We start from the raw sequence: 19,146 nt of genomic DNA, 5'->3' as shown, positions 1-19,146 counted from the left end.
CAGCACTGCTGGCCTTGGACTTCTGTTTTTTTAAGAGGAGTAACATTAGAGTCTCTCGTGGCTAGAGGGAAAGTTCAGACTAAGCAAAAATTAAAAACTCAGTTCAAGACCAATCAGGCACATTTATAGAGCGCTCTACTCACCCGCAAGGGTCTCAAGGCGTTGGGAGGGGGGGGGGGGGGGGGGAGGGGTGCTGCTACTGCTCGAAGAGCCAGGTCTTGAGTTGCTTCCTGAAGGAGAGATGGTCCTGGGTCAGTTGTACGTGGGTGGGGAGGGAGTTCCATGTCTTGTCAGCCAGGTAATAGAAGGATCTTCCTTCGGTGGTGTTTCTGCGAATCCATGGGACGGTAGCGAGGGCGAGGCTGGCGGAACGGAGCTGACGGGTGGGTGCGTAGAACGTGAGGCAGTTGTTGAGGTATTCGGGGGCCCATGTCGTGGAGAGCCTTGTGAGCGTGGGTGAGGAGCCTGAACGTGATCCTTTTGCTGACGGGGAGCCAGTTCAGGTCTCTCAGGTGGGCAGAGATGTGGCTGTGTCGGGGAATGCCCAGGATGAGTCATGCAGAAGCGTTATGTATGCTTTGGAGTCTTTTCTGTAGTTTGGCTGTGGTTCCGGTGTAGAGGGTGTTCCCATAGTCCAGTAGGCTGGTGACGAGGGCTTGGGTGACCGTCTTTCTGGTGTCGGTGGGGATCCACCGGAAGATCTTTAGGAGCATGCGCTGGGTGTTGAAACATGATGACGAGACGGCGTTGACTTGCTTGGTCATCGTGAGGGAGGAGTCCAGGATGAAACCTAGGTTGCGTGCGTGGTCCGTGGGCTTGGGGGCGGTGCCCAGTGCAGGGGGCCACCACGAGTCGTCCCAGGCAGAGGGGGATGGTCCCAGGATGAGGACTTCCGTCTTGTCTGAGTTCAGTTTCAGACGGCTGAGTTTCATCCATTCCGCAGCGTCCTTCATTCCTTCCTGGAGGCTGGCTCTGGCAGTGGCGGGGTCGTTGGTGAGGGAGAGGATCAGCTGGGTGTCGTCAGCGTAGGAGATGATGTTAAGGTTGTGTTGGAGTGCGATGGCTGCGAGGGGGGTCATGTAGATGTTGAAGAGGGTGGGGCTGAGCGAGGAGCCTTGAGGTACGCCGTAGATGATCTTGGTGGCCGCTGAGCGGAAGGGAGGGAGGTGGACTCTCTGAGTTCTGTCGGAGAGGAAGGAGGTGATCCATTCCAGGGCCATTCCTTGGATCCCGGCGTGGTGGAGGCGGCTTGTTAGGGTGCGGTGGCAGACTGTGTCGAATGCGGCCGATAGGTCGAGGAGGATGAGGGCAGCAGTTTCCCCGTTGTCGAGCAGGGACCTGATGTCGTCGGTGGCTGCGATGAGGGCGGTCTCGGTGCTGTGGTTTGCTCGGAATCCGGACTGCGAAGGGTCGAGGGAGCCGTTGATCTCGAGGAAGGAGGTTAGCTGTTTGTTGATGGTCTTCTCGATGACTTTAGCGGGGAACGGGAGGAGCGAGATGGGGCGGAAGTTCTTGAGGTCCGTGGGGTTCGCTGTGGGTTTCTTCAGGAGGGCGCTGATCTCCGCATGCTTCCAGCTCTCCAGCAAGGTGGCGGATGTGAAGGAGTTGTTAATGATGTTTCGGAGTTGGGGTGCGATGATGGAGTCAGCTTTGTTAAAGATGTGGTGTGGACAGGGGTCAGCAGGGGAGCCGGAGTGGATGGTGTTCATCACGTGGGTGGTGTCTTCAGAGCTGACAGGGGTCCAGGCGCAGATGGTGGTGGTGGGGGGCGTTGGTTCGGTGGTTGGGTGCGTGGTCTGGGCGCCGAAGCTGTTGTGTATGTTGGCGATCTTGTGGTGGAAGAACGAGGCGAGAGCATCGCAGAGGTCTTGCAAGGGCATGATGTCGTTGTTTCTGGCGCTGGGGTTGGAGAGCTCTTTAACGATGTTGAAGAGTTCCTTGCTGTTGTGGGTGTTGTTGTCTAGTCGTTCTCTGAATGCTGTCCTTTTGGTGGTGTGGATCAGCTGGTGGTGTTTGCGGATGGCGTTCTTGAGGGCTGTCATGTTTTCTGTTGACTGGTCGTGGCGCCAGGCTTTCTCGAGGGTACAGCAGGATTTCTTGGAGTCTTTGAGGTCGTTGGTGAACCACGAGGTTTTCTTGCTGCCGGGTCTGCTGGGAGGATTCTTCAGCGGTGCAAGGGTATCGGCGCAGTTGGTGAGCCACTGTGTGAGGTTACGGGCTGCTTCGTTGGAGTCCGTAGTGTTGGTGGGGGGGTTTTGGCTCAGGGAGGTGGTGAGCTGGTCGGGGGTGATCTTGCTCCAGCATCTTCGGGGAGCCTGTTGCGGGTGGTGGTGGGTCGTTGTTTTCCTGAAGTTGAAGTGGACGCAGCTGTGATCTGTCCAGTGTAGTGGCTGAAGGATATGTGGTTGCTGGAGGAGAAGACTGGGTCAAGCGTGTGGCCGGCGTAGTGGGTGGGGGTGTCCACCAGTTGCTTGAGTCTGAGGTTGGCGAGATTGTCCAGCAGGGTGGTGTTGTTGTTGTCGTTGTTGTTTTCCAGGTGGAAGTTGAGGTCCACCAATAGGATGTAGTCTGAGGAGGTGAGGGCCTGCGGGCTGATGAAGTCTGCGATGGCTTCGCTGAACTGTGTGTTTGGTCCCGGGGGTCTGTAGATGAGAGTGCCTCTGAGGGTGGTCTTGGGGTCGGTGTGTATCTGGAAGTGAAGGTGCTCAGCGGCGGTGAGGGTGTCGTCGGAGTTGGTCGTGATGCGGATGGTGTTTCTGTGGACGATGGCGAAGCCTCCTCCGGTTTGGTTGATGCGGTCCCTCCGGGTGATCTTGTAGCCATCCAGGATGGCTATGGCAATGTCGGGGGCTGAGGAGGCGTTCATCCAGGTTTCTGTGAGGAAGGCGACGTCTAGCGCTGTTGTGTCGAGGAGGTTCCAGAGTTCGACGGCGTGCCTGTGGACGGAGAGGGTGTTGAGCAGGATGCGCTTGAGGTGATTGTTGCTGGTGCCTGGCCTGGCGGGTGCGGTGCAGGTCCAGAGGCAGATGATTTTGCAGGCTTGGCAGGTGAAGAGTCCAAGGGGGTGTTTCGGGGTGGCTGGGTGGAAGGCGGGGTTCCGGCTGGTGTTGAGAGTGTGGAGAGTGGCGGCGGCGTAGCTCAGTCGGGTGGGCTGGTATCGTTGAGGCCAGGGGTCCTGGCGCTGGGCGCGGTCCAGGCGCGGAAGGGCGCAGACGGGCTTGCCTTTGGCGCGCCTTTGGCACTCAATCCGTGCGCCCACTGCGCGTACGCGTAGACTCCGCCATAAATGTCGAAGTGGGAGGGAGGAGAAGCTGGGAGGCGGGAGCGGGGAGGCAAATGGGAAGGGGTACAGAAGAGAAAGGGGCAGGGGAGCAGCGGCGGGGAGCGGGGGGAGTACAGAGTGGGAAAAACGGAGGCGAGGGGGCAAGAAACAATACAGTCACGGGCAGCAATACAGGCACAGAGTACAAAAACTGTAGCGATCGCCAATGCCGGCGTAGCAGGGAGAAAAGGACTCCGTGTTGAGCGTCCTTTAAGAAAATACTACATGTCTCAGAAGGCCATGCGGCGCTGGAGATCGGGAAAATGGGAGGACTCTATTTAAGCTCCTCCCAGAGAACGGTACGGTGCTTGTCAATTCGTTTCTGGGTACTCCATCGAGTCGGATGGTGTGTCCCCACCGGAGTTCGTTGCATCTATGCTCATCGCCGACGAAGAGCCTGGGAGGTCAGAGTTCCTGTGTCCTAGCTTCGCCGACGAAGAGCCAGCGTGGTCAGAGTTCCTGTGTCCTAGCTTCGCCGACGAAGAGCCCGCGTGGTCAGAGTTCCTGTGGGTCCGTTCATACAAGCCGTATCCTGCACCTGTCCAGTTGTTTGACTATCGCAAGTATACCTGTGGAGTGCGGGCCCGCCTCCTACGTTTTCTTTTGTTTCTCTGGTAACCTTTTGTCTCATATGTGCGGAGTGCGCATCCTTTTGGTTTTCATTTACTCTGGGGTTAAGTGGTCTAACTATTAGCAGTTCTAATTGGATTAGAACTTCTCAGTTACTTGGAACTATTCTTTTCCACAAGAAGCATTGTGGTCACTACGAGACGTTTATATATAACGCCTCGTACGAGAAGCCCAACAGAACCAACTATTGGCAAACTGAGGTGTGCGGAGAAAGAGAAGTGGAGATAACTTCTCAGTACTTTTGGCAAGACCCCCACAACCGTGTAACGTACATTATCTTGATTCATTCACGCCGCCAGCTGTGGAGAAGTCGGTGAGTCTAGTGGCAGAGGGGTAGGGAGTTCAGGCAATAGCAGCTTGTAGTACTTATCTTCTGCTCTCTGCCTTCTCCTCCCCATGCAGTATATCAATACCGGTGACTTTGTGGGTAAACCTCGACCAGAGATTAAAGGGAGCATCAGACACCCCATTGCCATTCCACCTCACGGCGCCCTTCGGTACATGCTCCGATAGTGGTGATAGTTCCATTGTTGGGTATTGTGCTGAGGGGAGTTGGGAGGACTATCGTCTTATCGTGTCTGCTGGCCATCGGAATCAGGTTAGTGGCGCGTGCGTGTTCTTGCGCTGCTTCCAATCCCAACAAAAACACAGAATACTCAGCTGCAGGAGCAGCGGCGAATCACTGGCAGACAAACAGGCACAGGATACAAAACCAGAAAACTCAGCTGCAGGGCAGCGGCGAACTCGGGCAGCAGAGGTGAAGCCTGAGCACACTCACGGGGAGTCGCGCAGTGCCTGGAGCGATCGGCCCTGAAGCAGGGTCAAGGGTCACAGCTCACCACTGAGTGGACTCCGCCATAAATGGCCAAGTGGGAGGGAGGAGCAGCTGGGAGGCGGGAGCGGGGAGGTGAATGGGAGGGGGTACAGAAGAGAAAGGGGCGGGCCGCAGGGGAGCAGCGGCCGGGAGTGGGAAGCGGGGGGAGTTCAGAGCCGGAAAAACGGAGGCCAGGGGGCAAGAAACAATACAGTCACGGGCAGCAATACAGGCACAGAGTACAAAAACACAGAATACTCAGCTGCAGGAGCAGCAGTGAATCACGGGCAGAAAAACAGGCACAGGATACAAAACCAGAAAACTCAGCTGCAGGGCAGCGGCGAACTCGGGCAGCAGCGGTGAAGCCTGGGCACACTCACCGGGAGTCGCGCAGTGCGTGGAGCGACCGGCCCTGAAGCAGGGTCAAGGGTCACAGCTCACCACTGCGTGGACTCTGCCATAAATGGCCAAGTGGGAGGGAGGAGCAGCTGGGAGGGGGGAGCGGGGAGGCGAATGGAAGGGGGTACAGAAGAGAAAGGGGCGGGCCGCAGGGGAGCAGCGGCGGGCCGCGGGGAGCAGGGGGAGTTCAGAGCCAGAAAAACGGAGGCGAGGGGGCAAGAAACAATACAGTCACGGGAAGCAATACAGGCACAGAGTACAAAAAAACAGAAGCCTGGGCACACTCACGGGGAGTCGCGCAGTGCGTGGAGCGACAGGCCCTGAAGCAGGGTCAAGGGTCACAAAGACAAGAACGTCAGCTGGCAAATGCAGTATTTACTTAAAGATTTTTGCAGGACAGCAGTTTAAGATCTGCGATTTTACAGATTGTAATGACTTGAAGGATATCCTCTGTAGATATTTGTAAAACTGCGAGAGAATTACAGACAGCTGTGGCTAGCGGATTTAAGGTGGCTATACCCAATACGGTACATTTTAGATCAAGTTTATGGTTGAAATATTTTTATTATTGTTAACATTTCGGTGCAAAATGGTACATGAATGCAGCTGCTATAGGACCCCTTACCTGGGGCGCGCATTGAAATAAGAAAAATAAAAGCACCCAGAACAATACACTAACTGTCCCAACCCAAATTCACTGCCCGTCCTAATACTTACTCCAGAAAACTGCACTTAAGCATCTTGCAAACCTCTAGTACCTCGTGCCTTGTCGACCTCCCTCCCTCGTTGTGTACCGTCCTCAGTCTCTGTATGTTGCAGCAGGCGTAAGTATTTGGGACACGTTAATTCATAAACTTTCGCAGAGAGCAGTGTGTTGTAGAGTAGTCACAGCCCTCTGTAGGCAGCTAGCTGATGGGTCATCGCGATGGTCATGCGTTCCATACCTAATATACACCATATTCTGTTGAGACATTCAGTATATGTCTGGAGTTTCTCTTTTTCCCAAAGGGAGAGAATTCCTTGTAGTGCTGCTCCTAGTGCCAAGCCAACAGATCGACCCGCCTAGATTTAAGGGGAAAGGTCAAGGGTATGGGGAAGCCCCATGACAACGTACGCTGGGAAGCAGGGCAGCTGTGTGTCAGAGTAGTTGGTAGTGGAGGTCAGGACTGCATCTCAGTACCTGGTGAGTTTTGGACAAACCCACAGAAGGTGGAGCAATGTTCCTGGTGCGTAGAGTGACCAGATTCCCAAAACAAAAAAACGGGACAGGTCATAGACATAGAAGTAGGACTGGCAGAAGTACCCAGGGCTTTAAGTGATATGTAAAAACGGGGTAGACGAGGGTCTCTCAAGGGGCGTGGTCGACGTAATTAAGGATGTGGCTTAAAACACATAAGCTAAAAAGATCTGTGCTTAGCATAGCGTCCCGCCCGAAAAATGTGCTGTTTCTGTCATTGTATCCAGATATATAATACAACAAGTAACATTACACCAACAATAAGCCAGGACTATTGGCTTTGTCAATTGTTGTTAGCTGCATAGGCAAAATAAGCAACAACTTTGGCTTCATTGTACATAACATTGAAAATGCTTCAGTTCTGGATTGAAAAGAATGTGAAAGAACTGTAACGAGTCCCTGTGAAGGTAGTCAAGGGTGGCACTGCGGCAGCAGTAGGATTATTTTTTTCACTGTGAGGGCAAAAATGGAGAGCTCAATCAAGACCTGTGTCAGCACCTGTGCGAAGTAAAGCAGGCGCACCAAGACACTATTTAAAAACGGGGGCATTTATCTGTTTAACCCGGGCACTGCACAAAGATCGGGACATTTATTTGTTTAACCCGGGCACTGCGCAAAAACCGAGACATTTCTTTAATTTGGAGCAAAGTGTTAGGACACCAGGACACTTCTCCAAAAACCGGGACTATCTGGGGAAAACCAGGATGTCTGGTCACCCTACTGGTTCGCCACAGGGCCTTCAGAAGTCTGAATGTTAGAATTTGTTCCTTACATTTTTATGTAGATTTTAATTTTTTTTTAGTATTTTTGTTAATAAATTGTTGTAAACCTGATAATGTATTAAATAGAAGACAATTATCTTCCAGAATAATTTCTGATAGTGGGTTATTCAAGAAATTATGAAGCTAAACAACTAAAATTGATTTTTTATTCCACAACTGAAATACATGGAATATGGTATAGTGAAGTGATACCTCTTAAACAATGAAATGCATGTTGTTTCAGATTTGAGATTACTCTTATATTTATAGGATAATTCCACTGAATTTGATCTATCGACCTGCCAATAACATCCCTTATGCAACAATAGAAGATGATTTGGAAGGGAGATTTGAGAAGTATTGTACAAAGGACAAAAGTGGAAACCTGCAGATGAAGAATACTTCAGAAATTGAAAAGAAATGCTGTGCATTCCAGCACTGGGTTTACCAATGGACAAATGGAAATGTCCTAATAACAGATTTGCAAGGTAAGACTACAATTTACTACTAGTCCAGTACATTAGTAGATACATCTGGCTAGAGCGTATTGTTTGGGAGTCCTCTTCTCCTAACTTCATCTTTTAGGATCGTCACATTTATGATCCAGCGACCTAACATAACTTGTAACACTGTTTTAAAACCTATTTCCATAAATCTCAACCATGTGTTTTCAATCCTGCTGAAAGGGTGAAGTAAAATGTCAATAGGGATGGTTCGTATGCCTCCTTTCCCACAGCAGAGACGATTGTACCTGTAGTTAAAGTTATACATATTATGGCAATATGCACTACAGCGTTTCTAATGCCACTGAATGTACCATATTTCATTTATCATCAGTGTTTGTGCTTATTAGTTACTTGCGGTGTGGCAGGCATGCAGCCTTGCTTTTTTGTGGAAACATCGTCTTTGATGAACTTAACGTTTTAGCTGTCATTTCTCCTTACCATGTACTCTAGTCATTTATATCAAAAGTATTTTAGATTATAACAATGATTGGTTATCTCGTTATTTAGTCTCCTTGTTTTCTCATGTGTTTTTTCTCATCCCAGTGATAAGAAGTTAACATTCTTAATATCACCGGCAGAGATAGGCCTTCTACCAACCAGTATCATGGGTTCTTATTTGAAAATGGGCATTGACATTAAGTATAGTTTAATGAATCCTCAACAGTCTTGTTAAAGAGTCACTCCCATGTGGCCAGAAGTTACTTTCACTGCCTGAAAACAGATTGTCTAGGGATCATTCTCTGATCACATGCTATGTTAACATGCTATGTTTTCATGGGAGCCAGCTCTGGAAGAGTTTGCATGTCTCTGAAATAAATGAGATTCTTGGGGCGTTGGACAAGGGATTGTAGGTGTTTGTATTTCTGGTTTATGTGCTTTACTTACTTTTCTGTTACTAGTCTGTGGTTCTTTCCACACTACATTTTTTAGTAAGGGATACTTTTATACCAAATCTATTTGCATCCAAGATTTGATTGGAATTGCCTTTTGTGAAACAATTTCCTTAATGCACCGAATACAATTTTATTTTCCTTTTCGAAATAGTCTTTAGTGTCATTCCTAGCTGAGGAAACATCCCCGTATTTGATGCCTTGACTTCGATATGAGACATTACCTTTGTATGATTTCACACCCTACTCACGTTAGACACATACATAATATAGATGCATTGAAGATTTGGGATTCATTTAGAGTTTAGTGGATGGGGTACTCCATCACAAACACAACTGAGTATCCTGTCTGGCACACCCTCAGTCCGCCCACCAGATTTAGAGATGAGCAAACCCATACTGTCTGCCGACAGAATAGAGGCTGTTGGAAGGACATTACACCATCTAGTCTTCTAAGGGTGAACAGTGTAATGTACTTTTTCCTACCCCTCACTGCCAAGATAAAAATGATGACAGTGATAGACAGAAAAAAAATATATTTCCAGATACCCGGAGAAAACTCCAAGGGTGTGAGGGTCATTCGTTTTTTGTTTTTTAGATCTTAACTCCTGCTTTGGGAGTTTGTTTCTGTAAAACAAAAACTCAGAAAATGTTTGATGAACTGATTGTGGCCATCCAACAAATGTTTTGTATATTGAAAAGAACTGCTGAGACAGCCAGCGAGGAGGTCATCTCTAAATTTGACGTGCACAGTACCCTCTGCCAAACCATAAATCAAGCTTGTTAGGAGAAGGAAGGGACTTCACTACAGCTTTAGTGGAAAGAAGACACTGTGATGTACAAGGAAAGTAAAGTATCATTGAAAGAAGCCATGGATATAAGAAGTCCGTTAGTGGAAGGCTCCATATGTTCTGCTTTCACTTTAATATGTAACATATCTAAACTGTTCTTTTTAATTTCTACGTTAAATGAGTAGGGTTGGTGTATTAGAAAAAAACAGATAAAGACCTATATTTTTTAAATATATATTCCTCTACAATGGACACTCTATCTTTCTGGTTAAACTTTGGGACTTCATTAGCTGGTCAGACTATCGCAGTGAAAGCTAGAATTAATCATAGAATGTGTGAAGAACATACAGCCCTGTTATTCAGAATTCACAATATGTTCTTTCCGACATCAGAATTCTTCCAGCAACCGTTACATTCTGAGAGAGGAGGCTTACCTTTCCTCTGTTGAAGCTAACATTGAATACGTTGGTTTTGGAGAATGCATGTAAATAAGCATCTTACGCTCTGGTTGACCCTTGTTTCAAGCTCAGAGGCTGAATGAGGATACATTGTACAACCCAAATTGCTTCACAATTAATCTATCCTTATCATAAACAAAATACTCATGCTTCTCGGATTGGTTCTGATGGGACTATCTCAAAGTGATGTAACAAAGAGCAATTAAGGATAATGTGGCCCATAACATTACATGTACCTTTTAGGCCTTTAATAAATTAGAGGCAAGTATTAAACATCCTGAGAAGCTATACAAATAAACTACATCAAATCTAACAATGGATCAATTACATTTTTTTACTCCTTGACTTGACGCCAGTATGCCTAGTTTCACCTTGGAGATACCCAGAATGGACCATCTCACAGAGAAAGCCAGGACGGGTTCCCCAGCGGTCTTCAGCGCTAGGACGCTCCCGGGCAACAGTGCGCTTTACAAGTCCCACACATTTATATTTACATTTTACATTTAAACTACTTGCCAAGCCTTAACCTCCCCTTTTCTTTACACATACACCACCCCTAAGGTAGGCCTTAGGAAGCCCTAAGGGAAGGGTGCTTTTCAAGTAAAAGGTAGAACATGTAAGTAAGTACATTTATTTGATCAAAAAGGAAATTGATCATTTGCAGAAATAAAAACCATCATAATACAATATAAAAACAATTGAATAAAATTGGATAGGAACATTATATTCCAAGTAGCAGCAATTACAATAAAAAACAATAACAGTTCATTTCAATCAATACTGTTTTGCATGTACTAAGATTAAGTTGATAAAAACTTCAAACGTTTCTGCCACGCATACAAGAGATACCTAGTTAGTGCAAATACAAGCCACCTGGTAGAACATGTACTTTTATGTTTTGCCTGCCCTGGTAGTGATAAACAGCTAAATTCGCTTATCACTACTGTGATGCCTACCACTCTCATAGGATAACATTGGGAATTCCTTTATACACTTTTAAGCTGTAATTCCTGATCAGAGAAGAGTAACCAGTTCATGTTTTATAGTTTTAGAATGGTAATGATAAATCCTCCTAGCTGGTGAAATTGGATTTAACATTACTGTTTAAGAATTGCCACTTTTATAAAGTGATTACCCAGAACATGGGGCCAGTGAACAATATTAAAACTACAATAGTTCAGGTAGAGAATTTTTGGAATAAACAACATACACCACTTAACAAAACCAAAAAACATATGGTTTGATCTAGATAAAAAGAAAAGTACCCACAATATATTTTTCAAAGAAGGAGAAGTTTTTTGGTTATTATTTTTATTTTATTTTGTGAAAGATACAATACCATACAACATCCAATACATCAACAAACATATATGCGCTCACATGGTTACACTACACAAACATATAATAGAAAAATATACAGTGTAAACAAAAATACAGAATGGCAGAGGAATAACATTAAAAATGTTTGTCCGTATTATAAATGCTTCCTCTTTGCCAAAGGAGGCTTTGACAGCATTTTGGCCATGGTACTTTGTTAGGTCATCATCAGGACATATAGAATTTGGAAAGCAACCACAAAAATCATATCTGAATATAAATAATACAGTTTATAAGATAGCAAGGGACAAACCAAAGGCCTTAAAAAGGTGGCGGAGGAAGAAACCATCACCAACCTAAAATTGAAATCAACAGCTAGAATGTGAGACAACATAAGGCACCAAGAATTTAAGCCAATATTGCCCAACAGTTCGACAAGCACCTGCCAGGGTTTCTGACCAGAAATGTGTGTATCCCAATTTATTAGGAAAACTCCATAAATGTCATCAAAAGCAAAAATGATAAAGTACTTATTACAGAAGATGAGTCGGGCAGGAACCCAAAAGAAAATTTTCAATCAAGGAGTTCACCACCGTCTTTGTACCATTATTTCTACAGAACAAAAAATAATCTTTAATAAACCATAAAGAAGCCAACCAGAGAAGCGATTTGCTACTGATTGCTTTATAATTCAAAAGCTTACCAGGGAACCCTACTTCCTGTATCACCAAGTGTATTAACAATTACACTGTTTCAGAGTAATCAATCAATCAATCAGCAATTTTGTATAGCGCGCTACTCACCCAGTAGAGTCTCAAGGCGCTTGGGGGGGGGGTCCGTTTACCCTGCTGCCTGCTCCTGCCTGGTATCGTTGCTCAGTGCCACATTGCTGTGGGATTGGATTTTGCCATTTAAATATTATTTAATTCACTACTCTGGCTAACGCTGCAGCGCGAGGATATTTACTTGTTCTGGGACATTTGTAGAGCCTCGGGGGGACTGCTGACACGGCGCTCACTGTCACACAGACAGGAAAACTTTGTGGGCATTGTTTGCACGGCGCTCGACTTTCTAACGCTAATTAACATAGCGCGACCCTACTGCTAGCACAGACAGTCACCTGAGCCCCAGCCTACCTCCAGTTGCGTTTCTCCCCACGCTGCCGCCATCTTACGCGTGTTGTTGTTTGTTGTTGGTGCCTCAGAGCCTGACCCCCACAGCCCGCCCCGCCTCCCTGCTGACCCGCCCTCGCCCCTCCCCCTCCCCCAACCATTTATGACCGTAGCATTTGCGCGCAGCGTTAACGCGCAGCGGACGCGCCCAACCCGCGCCGAAAGTGCGCCAAAGGTAAGCCCGTCTACGCCCGTCCGCGCCTGGACCGCGCCCAGCGCCAGACCCCTGCCCCTCGCGCCGCCCAGCCCTCCCGCATTACCTACGATGCCGCCACCCTCCTAGCCCTTAACCCCGGTCGCGCCCCCAACTGCGTCCAAGCCGCTCCTGGACGCACCCATGGACCTTTCTCCTGCTACTCCTGCAAATTCATCGGCACCGACAACATCCTTGCTACAACCACACCACAGATTCCCGACCCCAACCACCTACAATGCATCCTTCTCAACACCCGCTCGGTCCACAGACACGCCATTGACCTATGGAACCTACTAGACACCATCTCTCCGGACGTCGCCTTCCTAACAGAAACATGGATGAACGCTTCCTCCGCCCCAGACATCACCATTGCCATCCCTGAAGACTATAAGATCACATGCAAGGACCGTACCGGCCACACAGGAGGAGGAATCGCTATCGTCCATAAGAAATCAATCCGCATCTCAACCAGCTCTGACGCCAACCTCGCCAACTCCGAACACCTTCACTTCCAGATCCACATCGACCCCAAGACCACACTCAGAGGCACCCTCCTCTACAGACCACCAGGACCCCGCGCAAAATTTAGTGAAGACATCACGGACTTCATCACTCCTCACGCGCTCCCCTCCAAAGACTACATCCTCCTGGGAGACCTCAACTTTCACCTTGAAAAGATCAACGACCGCAACACCACCACCCTCTTGGACAACCTCGCCAACCTCGGACTTAAACAACTGGTCACTTCCCCCACCCACATCGCAGGTCACACACTCGACCCCATCTTCACCTCCAGCAATCATGTCTCCTTCAGCCACACTACGGATCTCCTCTGGACTGACCACAGCTGCGTTCACTTCACCTACAAGCAGCCAAAACCCATCAACCACCTCCAACCAACTCTGCAAAGAAACTGGAACAAAATCACCACCGACCAGATCTCCTCATCGCTCCTTCTAAACACCCCAGCCCACTCTTCTAACCCAGACCAAGCCGCCGCCAACTTCACCCTATGGTTATCCAACACCGGCGACACCTTAGCACCACTGAAAAAACGTCAAAGCAAACCTGGCAGCAAGAAGGCCTCATGGTTCAACGATGATCTTAAGAAGTCCAAGAAACTCTGCCGCTCCCTTGAAAAGGCCTGGAAAAAAGACCCAACCACTAGCACCAAGGACGCCTTCAAAAACGCCACCCGCACTCACCACCAACTTATCCGAAAGGCCAAGAAAACAGCATTCAAGGATCGACTTGACAACAACGCCCACAATAGCAAGGAACTTTTCAACATCGTCAAGGAATTTTCCAATCCCTCGGCCAACTCCAACGACATCACCCCCTCTCAAGCCCTCTGCGACTCCCTAGCCTCATTCTTCCACAACAAGATTGCAGACATCCACAACAGCTTCGACAACCAACCCGGAGACCAACCCACCCAACCATTTGCTGAACACTCTCCCCCCGTGAACACCCTTAATGACTGGAACCCAATCTCCACTGAGGACACCATCCGCCTGATGAACTCCATCCACTCAGGATCCCCCACAGACCCATGTCCTCACCACATCTTCAACAAAGCAGACTCCGTCATAGCACCGCACCTCCGAGACGTCATCAACTGCTCCTTCAACTCCGCCACCTTCCCGGAAATCTGGAAACACGCCGAACTCACCGCCCTTCTGAAAAAACCCACAGCGGACCCCACCGAACTCAAAAATTACCGCCCCATTTCGCTCCTTCCATTCCCGGCCAAAGTAATCGAGAAAGCTGTCAACAACCAACTCGCCGCTTTCCTCGAAGCCAACAAATCCCTCGACTCCTCACAATCTGGCTTCCGAGCAAAACACAGCACCGAGACCGCCCTCATCGCAGCAACGGACGACATTCGAACTCTACTGGACAATGGAGACACAGTCGCCCTCATCCTCCTCGACCTCTCTGCAGCATTCGACACAGTCTGCCACAGCACCCTTTTACAACGCCTCAGTAACATCGGAATACAAGGAAAAGCACTTGAATGGATCACCTCATTCCTCACCGGAAGAACACAGAGAGTCCGCCTTCCACCATTCAAGTCCGAGGCCACTGAAGTCATCTGTGGCGTACCCCAAGGGTCCTCACTCAGCCCCACCCTCTTCAACGTATACATGAGCCCCCTCGCGGCCATCGCCCGCCAACACAACCTCAACATCATCTCTTACGCGGATGACACTCAACTAATCCTTTCTCTCACCAATGACCCCAGCACCGCCAAAACTAACCTACACGAAGGAATGAAAGAAGTTGCCGAATGGATGAAACACAGCCGTCTGAAACTGAACTCAGATAAAACAGAAGTCCTCATCTTAGGTACATCCCCCTCTGCATGGGATGACTCTTGGTGGCCGGAAGCCCTTGGAAAAGCACCCATCCCGACAGACCACGCACGGAACCTAGGCGTCATCCTGGATTCTTCACTCTCAATGAACAGACAAGTCAGCGCCGTATCCTCATCCTGCTTCAACATTCTTCGCATGCTCAAAAAAACATTTCGCTGGATCCCCACCGAAACCAGGAAAACTGTCACCCATGCTCTGGTCACGAGCCGACTGGACTACGGAAACACCCTCTACGCAGGTACCACCACTAAACTCCAGAAAAAACTCCAACGAATCCAAAACGCCTCAGCCAGGATCATATTAGACATCCCACGCAACGAACACATCTCTGGTCACCTGAAAGACCTCCACTGGCTACCCGTCAATAAGAGAATCACTTTCCGACTGCTAACCCACGCACACAAATCACTCTACGACATCGGACCAGAATGCCTCAACTCACGACTGTCCTTCTACACCCCCGCCCGCCAACTACGTTCTTCCAGCCAAGCCCTGGCCACTGTACCTCGCATCAACAAGACCACCATGGGAGGCAGATCCTTCTCATACCTGGCTGCTAAAACATGGAACTCACTCCCCACTCACCTTCGCCTTACCCAGAACCACCTAGCATTCAGAAAACTACTTAAAACATGGATATTTGACAAGTAATCCTCCTCCCCTTCCTAAGCGCCTTGAAACCCTCTGGGTATGTAGTGCGCTATATAAATTCCTGACTTGACTTGACTTGACTCGAAGAGCCAGGTCTTGAGTTGTTTCCTGAAGGAGAGGTGGTCCTGGGTCAGCCGTAGGTGGATGGGGAGGGAGTTCCATGTCTTGGCCGCCAGGTAGGAGAAGGATCTTCCTCCAGCGGTGGCTCTGTGGATCCGTGGTACGGCGGCGAGGGCAAGGCTGGCGGATCATAGCTGGCGGGTGGAAAGTGAGGCGGTTGTGGAGGTACTTTGGGCCCATGTCGTGGAGGGCCTTGTGTGTGTGAGTGAGGAGTCTGAACGTGATCCTCTTGTTGACGGGGAGCCAGTGCAGGTCTCTCAGGTGGGTCGAGATGTGGTTGTGGCAAGGGATGTCCAGGATGAGTCGTGCGTAGGCGTTCTGTATGCGCTGGAGTCTTTTCTGTAGTTTGGCAGTGGTTCCAGCGTAGAGGGTGTTCCCGTAGTCCAGTCGGCTGGCGACGAGAGCCTGGGTGACAGTCTTCTTGGTTTCGGTGGGGATCCATCGGAAGATCTTACGGAGCATGCACAGGGTGTTGAAGCACGATGGCGACATGGAGTTGACATGTAAGTGCGTCAATGTGTCTTAAACCTAGGCCTGCGTGGGTCCTGTTCCAACTTTGACTTTGCCCCAGTACGGCACCACCTCAAGTACCCCTAAAGGGCTATTTGCTTCCAAGTGCTATTTTTCATTTATTCTTTTAAAATTCATATCTCAACTTTTATACATTGGATTTTTTTGTTTTTGTCTTGTTTTGTTAAGAATATAATAATGTTTTTCTACCCCTGTTTAGATTCTTTTTGTGATCTACTCATTGTGTTACTTTGTGTATGTTGCACAAATACTTTACACATTTTCTCTTTAGATAAGCCTGACTGCTCTGCGCCAATCTAAACGAGGGTTGGACAGGCTATCTTTTAGTATGTATTTAACTTACCCTGACTAGAGTTGCGGTTCCTGCCTGACCTGGGTGCATACCTTTGCCTACTAGGAAGTCCAAGTCTAACACAGTCCATAAATAAGATGCCAATCTGGACGTATGCAAATATTGTAAAGTATAATAAACTGGGATACACTCATTTCTGGCCTTTAACCCTGCTAGGTGCTTGTCGAATTGTTAGGCGATATCTGCTTAAATTCTTGGTGCCTTATGTATGCAGTAATATTCTGATTTCAATGGCTGCATGTCCATTGGTGCAGATGGAAATCAAAAAGAAACTGACATCAGCACTCGAGGTGGCACAGATATAGTGGCCCGACATTACATACAGGGCAGGGCGGAGCTGACACAGAGCCAGACACCATCCACTGATGTTCGAGGGAATTGCTAAAAAAGTTTCTGCATCCAGTCTGGCGCCTGAGGAAATTTACAGGGGGAGGACTCTGCAGTTACATAGAGTCTCTACCAGAGAAGAAAAGTAACTTATTTGCCACTGCTCCCTGAGCCTAGGAATCCTCTCAACGGGCACCAAATCACTTATAGCACCCATCACAATGATACTAACTACAAGATTATGCGCACCAAACACATCCTGGTAGATACAATTGTCGCTCTATTTCCATTACATACGAAACTTCCTACCACTTGAGCTTTCTATGTCATGATGTCCCTGCGGAATAATAAGTGGTTGGGAGCACTATATTCTGGTATCACTGATTCAGGGCTGGACTATCCCTGAAGAGTGATAAAAAAAACTTATGGCACCCTTCTTACTTTTCCTGAGTTCTACTCTAGATTGCCTGTGAACAGTATTGACTTCTATAGATTTCTCCAACTAAAAGCCTCACTTACTAGACTTGGTAGGCTGTGTCACCCATATTTACTTGGGGCCCTGCAACAGAATAATGAACAGGATCACTTGATAGTATAAATATATTAATTACTTACAAGTGCAAAAAATGTAATAAATATGAGAGTGACGTCAATTGGGAGAATTGCTCTTGGATAAACAAGAGAAGCTTACGTAAGTCTCTTCTATCTTGCTCGTCATTTGTTTTCAAAGATTCCACCACGCTGGCAGAACCTAGTTTTCAGACTAATCACATAACTTATTGTAGACTTTTGATACTACACAAACGAGGCTTCATACACTCCGATACTTGCTGGCAGTGCCAGGAATCACTGGGTAACCATTAGTTGGAAGCTCAATCATTCCTTTTGTGCTGAGGTATATAGTGTCAATATTGATTTGTTTCAGGTTGCTATTAACCTAGCTCGACAGTGGTTTGTGTAAAAGTTTACTTAACCAGGGATCTACCCAAATTGGATAGATAACATATTCCTATGACTTACTACTAGTTAACTGTAAAGATGTCTGATAAGATCTCTGTACACACATCCTAGTGTACATACTTGTTGGGTCGTGAATTGCAACATTAGCACTGCTGATAGCAGGACCCAAAATCATTTTTTCAAAATTAACAGCAAATGGCCTCTGAGTTTATTTAGACTATGCTATTACAGTAATTATTGTATTAGTATTTCTTGCATTCGTAAATAATTTCATTCATTTCTGGATGTCATCTATCTTACACATATATGTTATGATTTTGATCACTGTGACATGCAGGTGATGGAGAACTGACAATGGGAATGTCTTGTTAATTATGAATTTATGTACAATTCCACAACAGTATGTGAAATAAAAATGTATTTGTTGGTTTTTATGCTAAACACTGTCTCTTAAGTTTTATACTCATTTCTGTATCTACAAATTTTAAAGGTCATGCTATTTTCTAGGTGTCGGCTGGAAGATCACAAATGTGGCAATAGCAACCAAATCAAAAGGGTATGTGTTTTTTTACATTTTTAGTTGAGAGTTTGACTCTGGAATATTAATTATATTTTGCAACAACATGTACAGTGTACTATAAACTTACAACGATGTTTTTGTAATAAATGAAAAGAAGAAAATGAGTACTGGAACCTAATTCAATATTTCATAGCTAAGTCAACAATTTCTTACTTAGTGAATGTTTGGTGGAACATCTGCGTTCTCCTCCGTTAATCAAATAAGTAAGACATAAAGTACTCCTATAATCTGTGTCAGAACCCTGTTCGGGGGGCCAAGGGGCATGCAGGGTTTACTGGGCCTAACTGTGGTGGTTGCTGCCTTTCCCTCCTGATATCCCACTGCCCGAACTATTATGGATTCTGAGCAGCTGAGCCAAGTACCCCTTTTACAGTTGACTCTGAGTGGTAGCTGTTTTCAAGCAGTCTTTGCTCTCTTGGTTAGGGGGTGTAGATACAGGTAAGAGAACACAACTCATAACTCAAAGTACAAACAGTACAAACATTAAATCAATGTAAAGTCAAATACTTGCTTTTATAATAAAAAAAGTAGTATTGTATTTATAACTCTACACATGCAAAAACATGTGACATTCAGAAGCAAAAAACCCAATCCCATAGAGGTCGGGGCTCTAGTAATTGTTAAGAAAATCCCTGTTCCACCCTCCTTCGTGTAACATGTTAGGGGTTATTCCCCATTCACATGTGGCCGCATCTAAGGAAACCTCACTATTAGGATGCACACCGGAGTTCCTGCTTTGACTCTTCAGAATTTA

At 47.3% G+C, this 19,146-nt stretch overlaps 1 protein-coding gene across 2 annotated transcripts in view; it reads left to right on the top strand.

Annotated features, from left to right (window-relative positions):
• ALPK3 (alpha kinase 3) overlaps window positions 1–19,146 on the top strand; it is a 1,258,466-nt gene that overhangs the window by 1,203,903 nt on the left and 35,417 nt on the right. For both annotated transcript variants that reach the window (XM_086959428.1, XM_086959429.1), the window contains 2 exons: window positions 7,434–7,651; window positions 18,320–18,368. In XM_086959428.1, coding sequence (XP_086815554.1) covers window positions 7,434–7,651; window positions 18,320–18,368 — 267 coding nt within the window. The remainder of the gene's footprint in view (window positions 1–7,433; window positions 7,652–18,319; window positions 18,369–19,146) is intronic.

This window comes from Lissotriton vulgaris, chromosome 2_2, assembly GCF_964263255.1.
Source record: "Lissotriton vulgaris chromosome 2_2, aLisVul1.2, whole genome shotgun sequence".
Classification (NCBI taxonomy): Eukaryota; Metazoa; Chordata; class Amphibia; order Caudata; family Salamandridae; genus Lissotriton; species Lissotriton vulgaris.
This window is presented reverse-complemented; position numbering and strand designations above follow the sequence as displayed.